Source organism: Galleria mellonella, unplaced genomic scaffold (assembly GCF_026898425.1).
Source record: "Galleria mellonella isolate WM207_F2 unplaced genomic scaffold, CSIRO_AGI_GalMel_v1 utg26198, whole genome shotgun sequence".
NCBI classification, from domain to species: Eukaryota; Metazoa; Arthropoda; class Insecta; order Lepidoptera; family Pyralidae; genus Galleria; species Galleria mellonella.
Genome location: NW_026442059.1, coordinates 24,193 through 36,187, shown reverse-complemented (window position 1 = coordinate 36,187; position 11,995 = coordinate 24,193). Strand labels below are relative to the sequence as shown.

At 32.5% G+C, this 11,995-nt stretch overlaps 2 protein-coding genes across 2 annotated transcripts; one reads left to right on the top strand and one right to left on the bottom strand.

Moving 5' to 3' along the window:
• The first annotated feature begins 5,979 nt into the window (after positions 1 to 5,979).
• On the top strand, positions 5,980 to 9,278 carry LOC128200721 (putative nuclease HARBI1). The gene is made up of 5 exons (XM_052895033.1): positions 5,980 to 6,594; positions 6,689 to 6,885; positions 7,096 to 7,228; positions 7,574 to 7,712; positions 7,843 to 9,278. The coding sequence occupies exons 1-5, from the start codon at positions 6,358 to 6,360 to the stop codon at positions 8,259 to 8,261; spliced, it is 1,125 nt and encodes a 374-aa protein (XP_052750993.1). The 5' UTR covers positions 5,980 to 6,357; the 3' UTR covers positions 8,262 to 9,278.
• Positions 7,224 to 10,803, bottom strand: LOC113511006 (uncharacterized). Its single transcript, XM_052895034.1, has 5 exons — positions 9,936 to 10,803; positions 9,667 to 9,852; positions 8,645 to 9,009; positions 8,160 to 8,250; positions 7,224 to 7,551 (listed from the first exon to the last, which is right to left on the bottom strand). Exons 1-4 carry the CDS (start codon positions 10,008 to 10,010, stop codon positions 8,202 to 8,204), a joined length of 675 nt encoding a protein of 224 aa, XP_052750994.1. The 5' UTR covers positions 10,011 to 10,803; the 3' UTR covers positions 7,224 to 7,551; positions 8,160 to 8,201.
• Between the last annotated feature and the right edge of the window lie 1,192 nt (positions 10,804 to 11,995).

The window sequence follows — 11,995 nt, the reverse complement described above, 5'->3', positions numbered from 1 at the left end:
AGTAGTTTGAAGCTTTTGCATACGAGATTGGGTATTTGATATATAAAAATTAACACGTCAGCCAAAAATGAATGAATGATAGTTTTTCGGACCATTTCTTGACATTCGACGCTCCATAATCATGTACACGTTTTAGATAACTTATCAATATTCGATCATTCAATATTCATTCTAGAGATTAAAGGCACTTTAAGAAAATCGGTGATAATTCTACGAGTATATTAATTCTCAGAAGAGCAGATTATTTTATTTCGTTTTATATTCGTCTATAAATCAAATACTTTCAAAATAGCTTTACATGAATTTACCTAGTAGACTTTAGGAAAATAAGACCTTATTTTTCTCACAAATATATTTTTTTCTTTTTCATCATATATTCTTTGTAAAATGTGATTAATATAAAATAAGTATATAACATCTACTTATAAAGTTACGTAAATATATCTGAAAGAGTCTTACTATTTCTTACCATTTAGTATAGAGACCACGGGTCCATGGCGTTCGAATATAAAGCATTTAAATAGAACGATTGCAATAAACCTAATGGAGGTTACAGATGCATCTTTGCTCAAAAAAAGAAGTTTTGCAATCCAGAGAGATCCACTTTGATATTCTTAATATTAGTAACAAAGTAAGGATTATAATTTCTGTAGTTAGTTAGGCGTCAACACATAAAAATATACAAGAAAAAGAAGCCTCCATAAGAATTTTTTATACCGAGATCGTTGAGTGAGTTTACCAAGTCTGTTATACACTGACAGGTTTTGCAAACGATAATTCTTTTCCATTACTATTTCTGAGTATTACTTCAAGGAAGTTTCCCTTTTTTTTAAAGATATAAGAAAACTGTTTAATTTATCTTGATGGGTTAATTATTAATTTAACTCCTTATTTTTTTTTTATATTCGTGCAGGTAGGTTATTGATACATAAAAATTCTTAGAACCACATTCCAAAATATAGAAATAAATTTTAAATTATACCCCAAGTTATGTAAATTTATAAAAACAAAAATAATTTAATACGTAAAATTGTACACGTATCGTAAATATGAAACTCGGTGTCATAATATTTTATTTTTACAAAATTTGAAGGAATAGATATATCGACACGTTTGACTACACAAATGATATCGGATTGTTAGAAAATGTGCTATTAATGTATAAAAATTTGATTAAATTTACTGTATTTTCATTACTGTTTGTGTCTGTGAAAGTGTATCTTTGAATTTCTATACATTAATGAGAGAAATAGCTATAAAAATAGATTTTTATATAAGACATCTTTGTAAATAAAATCATATATACTACCTATATAGATCTACTTTAATATTGTTGTATTAGCCATTAACTGCCCACTGCTGAACATAGCCTCCTCCATAAGGAAAGTTTTGCCAGTAGTTGCCACGCTTGGCAGGCGAGTTGGCAACCCTAGTTTGACTTTTAGTGATATTTTAAGAGGAATGCTGCTGGCCATCCCTCTACCATAAGCTCCCTTAGTCGTCTCTTACGATATCCACGGGAATGGAAGGGTGACCGACACGGCCAACTTTAATATATTAAGGAGGAAATAATGGGCCCACAATATGAATAACGAATAAAAAATACTGTATTAAGTATTATTATGACCAATATAAAAAGATACCTGTAACTGTGTCCACTCACGCAAATCTACTGTAATACATAACAATAGGCTCTCAATATGCTCATTTTATAAGAATAAACATACAGAACCCTAAAAATATATGTATATTATACACAACAAGCGACCCGCCCCGGCTTCGTACGGGTGCACATTACATCACATTAGAAACATCTAAAATTGTCAGTGTATCTCTTCTATATAATGATGTATAATACATACAAATCTTCCTCTTGAATCACTCCATCTAATAAAAAAAGCGCATCAAAATCCGTTACATAGTTTTGATGATCTAAGCATACATAGGGACAGACAGACGGAAAACAACTTTGTTTTATACTATGTATTGATATATGATCATTGTAATCATATATCATAATATGTTAATGGTGATGTGTAATCTTTAAATATTATAAAATAAACTTACTGTTTGTTAATTCGCTTACCACATAACTAAACGACTAATTTACATACAGCTTACCTTGTTATTATGATATTTTTTACTGAAGGTTTGCAGCTAAACCAATCATTATAAATTGTAGTTTTTACTGCATATACGTACTATATGGTATGAAGAAGATATATTATATTTATATCCCAGTCAGAGAACATATCCCGGTCACGCGGCCATAGTCGCGGGTAAAAGCTAATCCTCACTAATATTATAAATGTGAAAGTGAGTTTGTGTGTTTATTTGTTACTTTGTAGCACCTTATAGGCTTAACCATTTACTATGGAATTTGGTATACGTGTAACTACATGGGATGGGGAAGAATATAGGCTGCTTTTTACTCCGGTTAATAAACATATGCCGGTCACGCAGACGAAGCCATGTGTAAAAGCTAATAATATCCCATCTTGATGGAACTGAAGATATTTTGAACAAATTAGAGAGATTATGAAATTTATGCACATATTTTATTTATGATCTACGTAAATACGACCTTATCTTCGCTTATAAACAAGATTGAAATGGATACCAATTTGAAGGCGTCGAGAGTTTCATATTATACCATTTTTATATTCCGTTCTTTACAATCCTTCTTCTCTGTCCTATCTTCGTGAACGATTTGATTTCCTAATTCCCCATAGCGTATCGTCTCATTCGACGAAGTCCCTTATCCTCAAAATCCCTCCTCACTCGTCTACGTGCTATAGCGGATCCTTTACCGTCGATGCTGCTAGATTGTGGAATTCCATTCCCATGCCTATTCATGAGAGTAAATCCCTAAATATTTTTAAAAGTAGACTTTAAGAACACCTTCGATCCTTATGAACATATATTTATTTGTATTTATAGGTATATGTGTACGTGCGTGCGTGCATGCGTGTGTACGTGCGTGAGCCCGTGCTTGAATGCGTGCGTGAATGCGTGTCCGAATGCGTGCGTGAGAGCGTGTGTGAATGCGGGTGTGCGTGCATGTGTGTGGGCGTGCGGGCATACGTACGTGCGTAAGTGTGAGTGTGCGTGCATATGTGCGTTCGTAAGTGTGAGCGTGCGTGCGTACGTGCGTGCGTGAATGCGTGTGTGAGTGCGTGCATGCTTGCGTAATTGCGTGCTTCGTGCGTGCGTGCGTGCACGCGTGCGGGTGTTTGTTTATTTAATTAGTTATGTACAAACTTAAATTTGTCTATTACCTGTTGTTTGAAAATTGTCACAATATTTTACACCGATCTACCCGCTGATGTTGATGTTCCATTCTACTTTGAGTTTGCTGGAAGAGAACTTTTTAAGAGTTAAGCTCGCCTTTGTACATTTGCGCACCTCTTTCATATTTTTATATATTCTTTCTGTGTTCTTAATGTATAAATAAATATTATAAATGTTAAAGTTTACATAAATGTTTAAAGATCTTTAATTATGTTCAGATATTTTTTTAATTTACTTATTGAAAATAACATTACAAAATTTACCTGACTAATTATATTACAGAAATATGATCATTCAATAAAACACAAGTTTATTTTCTACCAACTTTAAAAAGAAGGAGGTTCTCAATTCGATTGTACTTTTTATGTTTGTTACCCCATAACTGTGGCAGTTCTAAACCGGTTTGAAAAATTCTTTATATATGTATACATTTGAAAGGATATACTTACAGATTGGTCCTTAGAAATTTTAACAAAATCTATTTACTACTTTAATTTATAAATCAAAATAACAGGTGTTGTCACAATTGTAAAACACAATTTTTAATTATATGGATCTTTTTTTTTTAATATGGTCTATGCTTTTGTTTAGAATATGGTCTATCTAAATAAATAACTACTCAACATTCAAATAGGATTGCTGTTTGAGGCAAATTGAGTACAAGCGTCGAGTTAATTTGGCAAATTTTCACTTAATAAGTAAAAAAAGAGCACCATTAAAGCCTGTAATTGTTAAATGAAGACATTTAATTAATGTGTTTGTATTATGAAATTTTACTACTATATTCCATATTTCGAAATCATCGGAATAAATCCATACAATTGCAATTATTTGATGACAAAAACATGATAATCTAACAAACACGACTTTTGTGTCCAAGTTAAATTCATTAGGAAAAAAGAACATTCCCTGCAATAGCGAGACAGTGTGTCAAAATTACCAATGGGATTTAGGTATCGACGACTCGGGAAACGGACTTATACCTTCGTCACCTCAGGCTTATCCGTCTTATCCCCTTGTGATTCCGAGCAAAAATCTTGCCACGCCTTTAATATATCGTAGCTTATTTGAGTTTGTTTCAAATATTATGAAGAATACAACATCAAAGTCCTCTAGCTAGGTTTATAGCAAACAAGATGACGTGATAGTCTTGTTAAAGTCAGTCTTGTTAGTGTCTTAAAATTTGTTGTTAATATATGATGTCACATCTTCGCTAAATTTGATAATAATTCTTGTGATCGGTAAAGTTTACGACCATATTGATTCTATTTTAATTTATTGGTATTCAATTATCTATTTTTTGCGTACACTACAACATGAAGATCAGGGGAGAAGGGCTTGTTAGTAATGAGGACTAGCGGCCTCATTACTAGTAATATACTCTGTCAGGTCGACATCCATGTGGTGCCCCCTGTCATTGTTGTTAATTCTTGGTAAATTATTTATTTATTTATATTTGTTCATTAGTACAAATATGTGTACATGGCGGACTTGATGCTAAAAGAATTCTCTCCCAGTCAACCATAGGGAAGTATCAGAATACTCGATGAACTAACTGACCTGCCTTCGTCCTCAATTTTTATGTTTTATTGATATGCTGCCAGCGGTTACCGATACCGCAATTACTATGATTGTTATATAACCATGAAGATCGTTGACATATTAATTTATTAATGATAATTAGTTTCTTATGCATACATAGTCTTATACAAGAGAAATGTCCAAATTGCAATTTATGCTAAGATAAATCGAAATACACTCCTACACTATTTAACAAACGACTATGTGAAATGGTGTTAGAGTTTTCCGTAATTCCCTCGGGCAGGTTAGTACCACGGTCTTATTTATTTCTGCCGTGAACCAGTAATGTCTCTATTTTTATTTCAGTTGAAACAAAAGAAACTCTAGTATCAGTATTATTTTTATTAGTGTTACACTCGTATTTAGAAGTAGTATTTATTTAATTATAGGATTATAGATGTGTAATTAACATCGCCATTAACATAGATAATATACTATGCTAATGATGAGACGAAAATCATGTCAGTTGATCTAATGTGGCGAATTTACTATTTTTTTTTTTTATACAACTTAGAATGGCAAACAAGCTGACGGCCCACCTGATGGAAAGTGGTAACCGTCGCCTATAGATATGAGCAGTGCCATGGACATAACAGAATATACTGTTTCGCCCACGATACCCCCCATGCGTTGCCATTCCTGAGGACTGATGTTATTCCTCTGTACCCAGTAAATTCACGCCAATACTAAGAGCCAAACACCGTGGTTGCCAAAGAGATCGACCTGATAGGTTGTATTACTAACAATGGATACTAAATCACGCACCCCTCCCCCTCCCATCACCTTATATAGTACTTATTTTTAATGGGTGAAAATGGTATGGTAACCCCGCCTGCACTAACGGGATACGCTGGCGGAGCACCAGTGAAGGGTGATAAATGAGACTGAAAACAGGTCAGTTAGCCCATCATGATGAATTCATCAGGAATTAACCATGATAGTTTCTGGGGAGAACCGCAAGGAGGTCGACCTGTATATTGCTAGCAATGGGATTCTCAGTCTCCATTACTAATAATCCCTTCCCCCCCTCTTGTATAGTACTAGATAGGTCTGGTAAAATGTATTACAATAGTTTTTAACTTTTTAACTCCTTTCCCATAACCAGCAGCCGTATTATGAACTCTTATTTCCAGGCAGATTACGGCGTAAATTGAACTGCCTTGCTAATTCATATTATGAACGCTACAAACCAGCCAGTCAGCGGTCACGTGACAGTTGAGCGACATCTGCCCGTATTTTGGCTGGTTATTTCGTATTACGAGCTCCTGATTTGACATTTCTACGCGTCATTTGACTATTTAAAACTTGTTTACAAACCATTCAGTTTACGGCGTCTTCAAGTGCCTTTTTTTGAATTGTTTTGTGTGTTTTCTAGATATGAAAGACTTATTTGTATTCAGTTTGCATTGATTTGAAGTGTTTTTTTTTTTGTTTCTAATTTATTAAGTTTGTGTGTTCAAGTTTGTTAAGTGTTTGTAGTTCAGTATGTCTGATGAAGGTGAAATTTTAGAATTTTTGGAAATGGACGCTATGTATGAAGCAGAACAGCGAAAAATTAAAAGAAGACGATTGCGAGACCAATCCAATCCCTTTGATATTGACGATGAGCAATTTATAAAACGATATCGTCTTAGCAAAGGTTTGGTATACAGTCTCTGCGATGAGCTTAGGCCTCATATGGCAGGATCATCAAAGTCCACAGATTTGACATTGGAGACTAAGGTTACACTTTTACCTTATTATGATGATATTGTCATTAATATATTTTCTTAAATTAACTGTGACTTAGTTGACTGTCAACTTTTTTCTATTTTAGGTTTTGGTAGCATTGTCGTTTTTCGCAACGGGCTCTTATCAACGCCCAATTGGCGATATTGCTGGCCATTCTATCGCCCAACCTACAGTTTCTATAATAATAAAACAAATTACAAAATTATTAAATTTGCCTGAAATACAGGCAAAATATATTAAATTTCCGAGGACGTCAGAGGAGCGAAGAGCTAACATCATAAGGTATTTTTTTATTATATTATTAATAAAGTATTAACCTCCACAAAAATAACTAAGATTTATTAATACAAGCTATTCCTTCTATCCATTATTACTGAACACATCTCTTTTATAATAATAGCTTTTCTTATAAACATACTAGAAAATATTTTGTAATGAAAAAAGTATTTTCAAAAGGAATTATTAAAGAATGAACCTAATAATTTGTTATAGATTTTATAATAAATTTGGAATGCCAGGAGTGTTGGGGTGTATCGATTGTACACATGTTGCAATTGTACGCCCAACTGAGAACGAGGAGAGATACTACTGTAGAAAACAGTATCATTCGCTAAATGTACAGTTGGTATGTTAATTTATTATGTTTGATGCTTGTTGATTTCAATTACACTACATTAAATTTTATACACACCAATATTTAATTTTGTGATTATATATAAATGTACTAAATTAATTCATATGAGCTTTATTACATTTATAAAACAAAAATTAAAATTTACAGTTATGTTAAATATACATTATACTAACTTATAAAACACATTAAACAATAATTTTATTATTAATACATATAATTTACATCACACTTATAATTAAATATTTGACTAATATACTTATTTCATATACAATTTTAATAACTTAAGATTTATGTTCTTCTGTCATGTTATTAATCTGAAAAAAAAAAACATTTTAGATTAGTAATGCTGACATGGAAATTATAAGTGTGGATGCCAGCTATGGAGGAGCTACTCATGACTCCTTCATTTGGACAAATCATCCCCTAAGACAGCATTTAGAACAGTTAAGCAGAAATGAGTCCATTTGGTTACTTGGTGAGAATTGATTTGTATTATAAAAATATTAAAATTGTGTTTACTCATTACTGATTTTAGAACTTTAATACTTTTTGTAAAGATTTTTTTTTTTTTTTTTGTATTATTAACATGCTACTTTTATTTTTAGGTGATTCAGGATATGCTCTTAGAAAGTATATGATGACTCCCATTACAAATACTGTCCCAGGGTCACAAGAAGCACATTACACCAGTGTACATGTGAGGACAAGAAATGTGATTGAGAGGACAATTGGACTCTTGAAAGCTAGATTCCGTTGCCTGCTTGTACACAGAGTACTTCATTATGCCCCTGAGGTGGCAGCATCTATAGTGAATGCTTGTGTGGTATTGCATAATATGACAGTAAAGTCTAATATACCAGCACCGACACTCACTGATGAAGATGCTACATCAGAGGGCACAATGCAGCTCCATCATGCTCACCATGATCTGTCTCAGTCTTCAAGTGTAGAATTAAATGAAGGTTTAGCTGCCAGGCGCGCCCTCGTTTCTCGCCTCTGGAGTTCTCGAGCTTCTACAAATTAAAAAAAAAATATAGATTACTCTGAGAAGTAGACATTAGGCATTTTAGTTCTTAGCATATTTATTAATTTCTTTTTTATTTCATTTATAGAATGAACATTAATTTTAAATGTTTTATATAAATAGTTTATTACTTCTAATTGCATTTTTAATATAATTATATTACTCTGATAAAAAGTCTATTTATATTCATAGAATTTTAGTTGATATAACAAAACAGAAATATTGTTTGAGTTTGTATATTTCTACTGTATGTTCTCCATAAATTTGTAATAAACACCAAATATTCTCTTAGATATATTATATAAAATATGGAAAAAGTAATATAAGATATTAAAAAAAAAAAATTATACAATGAAAATACTGAAATAATGTTGTTGTTTTACCTGTTAATTGATTCAGCTATCCTATTTAATGTATTGAGCATTTGCTCCATAATAGCTGTCTGTCTTCTTTGTTCTTCTAGTCGTGACCTTGCAACATCTATTAAAGCATTCCTTGCTGCCTCCATGCTAACAGTTCTCTGTTGTCTTGGTCTACGACGTGTCGGGCGAGACGGAGGGGCTTCTGTAGGAACTTCTTCTATTTGAGGATGTGGAAGCTCTTCAGTTCCTGTGTTTTGTGTATCTATAGTTGTTATATGTATGTCTCCTCTGGACTCTGACTCTGATGCAGTGATCTCAATCATTACTGCATCAGAGTCGGTGTCCAGAGGTTCTGATCTCAATGCAGTGCCACTAGTACTTGGTATCTGAAAATAATATAAATTTATTTTCATTTCTATGCAATTTATTCTATATATAATTATAATATTGAATAATTTATGGTAATTTCGGTCAGGGTCATATGTTAATAAAGGAAACTATTATTGTAATTGTATTTCTTAACCCTTAAATACATGAAGTTTCAAATTTGATACCGGTATTATAAATCATATTGGGCGCCTACAATCGATTTTATTTTAATATTTGGCTGTTTACATGTTACCAGTTTTTTTCAAAATAAAAATATAAAAATATCGTTTTGAATTTTTTTTACTATTTTTCCCCATTAGTAAACACAGTAAAGGATACACTTATATTTTTTTAATTTGATTTAAAAAATCAGGCTTTTAAGGGTTAAATATTGTTAATTAATTAAGATAGTATGCTTCCAAATGAAATAAATAAAATATCAAATAGGCAGAAAGTGTCAGCCATTTAGGAGAAAGAATAAATATTTATTAGGACTTACAGATGGTAGATATGAATTAAAAGTTTACTCTCTAAAACTGATTTATGTGCATGTGATGAATCATAAAATTATATAAAACATAGAAGCCTCTGGTACTCTACTTTTCTTTACCTACTTTGCAAGAGACTTATTGTGAACACAGAATTTATATTAAAAATTCCTACAATTTACTTACGTTTGGAAATGGGTCGACTTGTACATTACTCAAGCCCGAACCGAAACCTGCCCCTAAAATGCTCAAGAACTTTTGTTCTAGTGCATCCAAGGGTGGAACATTCGAAGGTCCACCTCCAGTACGGTTTTGAGACAGACGTACTGCAGCAACTCTTCTTTTTAATTTAGCTTTATAATCCACCCAATACTGTAAATATATTTTTGATATTATATAAGTTGATTATAATTTGTTATTAAAAATTAAAAACAATAAGTTTTTGTAATACTTACATTTGACCATCCTTTCCAGTCTTTAAAAGCTCCTTCTCCCAATGAATTTAATGCTTCTGCGACTTCTTCCCACATACGTTTTGCGTATTCTCGCGCTTGGGCAGATTTATTAAAACCGACAGCCACGTCCTTATTGGAATTTAAAAATTCCCACAGAATTTCTAACTGCCGGTACGTTACGCGACGACGTGTGTGAGAATTTTCAGCAGAAGTTGATCTGCGATTTAATTAAAATAATTAAGTCTTACATTAATTTAATATAGCATTTTTTTAGCACACAATATATGTAGAAAAACACTAAAAACACTTACGCCATGATATATATTTTTCTTGTTGATAAACAAAAAATATTTTGTAAAAATTAACTGACTTCGAACTATTTGGAATGCAGCCAAGTAATGAAATAGTTTCACAGTTTCAAACTCCACTTCAAAAAATTCATATTCAAGTGGATTCGGCGCGGAATTTTAAGTGGATCAACAACGTCATGTAGCTACGTTCGAAAATGTGCACGAAATGCATTCTAAGATATAATTCGAAACGTTCAAAAAGATAACGAGAATATTTTAATTAATAACGTAAATTTATCTATCTAATAATGTATCGTAATAATTGCATTTTCGTTATATTTATTTAACCACTACCATGTCAAAACTATGTGAACATAAAAACCGTAACTTCCCGTAAAAATTCTTGTGTTGTTTCTGAACGAATGGAGTGTAAATGAATAACCAGCCATAGACAAATTATCCAGGCAGAAGTCGGATTGTTTTTTGTACGTCATAATACGAAAAAGAACAAGGCAGTTTACGGCCGTAAAGTGAATTGCCTGGAACTTGACTGGTTTTTTAAAAGTTCATAATACGACTGCAGAACATATTTATTAGCTAGCATTAAAAGTAATCAATTTATCCATGCCCAACACTTTTTTAATCAAATTTAAAAAAAAAACCTTACCTTAACAAACTACGAGTCCAAAGCAAGCAATAGACTGCGATATTTAAAATTCAGAATATTTTGTGTATTCAGAATTAAAATATTTAAAAGCGAAATAATTAAACAAACTCGGAACGTTTCTAAAAGTTCTAAAGAAAGTTACCCAGCAAGAAACCAGCGCTGTAAATGTTTACGACTATGGTTACGGCCGCTGGAAACAGTTTATAAAGCATGCGTAATGTAAGTACTAAATGGTTTTATGAATCTAAAAGGGAATATTTAAGAGAAATGGGCATTTTTATAACATAATATTAGTGAGTTTGAATGTTGAATTACCTTTTTATATTATATATACAGAGAAGTATATATCACAACGTGATTCATTAATACAAGAGTAGAAATTGACGGAAACTAAATATTTGATATGATAATTTTATTACGTACAGTCTGTTTTAATAGAACTTAATGAAAAGGTAACCAAATTTTATTAAAAATATCACAGATATACTTTATAGATAGCCGTGTGGTCCGAGCATAGAATAAGCCACCGTTCCTTTCCCATGGATGTTATAAGAGTAAGAAAGGGCGAGGGATTGGCAGCAACGTCTCTCTTAAAACGTCTCCAAAGCTTAACTGTGGTTGCTAATCCGCTTGCCAAGCATGGCAACTACTGGCAAAACCCCTCAAGGAGGCTTATGTTCAACAGTGGACAGTTAAAGACTGGTATGATGATGACAATGATACTTTATAAATGAAATTATTAATAAATGGAAATATTCAGTCAATCAGTTTTTTTATTTGTACTTACTATTGGTCATCGAGTCCGTGTAGCTCCAGCATAGAATAGGCCACCTCTTCCTTTCCCATGGGTATCGTAAGAGACGAATAAAGGGACTTAAGGCTAGAGGGATGGGCAGCAGTGTCCTTCTTGAGACAAAAGAAAAGCCCAACTGCGATTGTCAACCCGCCTACCAAGCATGTCACCTACTGTCAAAACTTCCTTTATGGGGAAGGCCTATATTCAGCAATGAATAGTTGACGACCAATCTAAAATTAATATTGAAACACTATATGCAAGTGAAAAATAATCTTCTTTTTAGATATTCTCAGTTATAATGGATGTG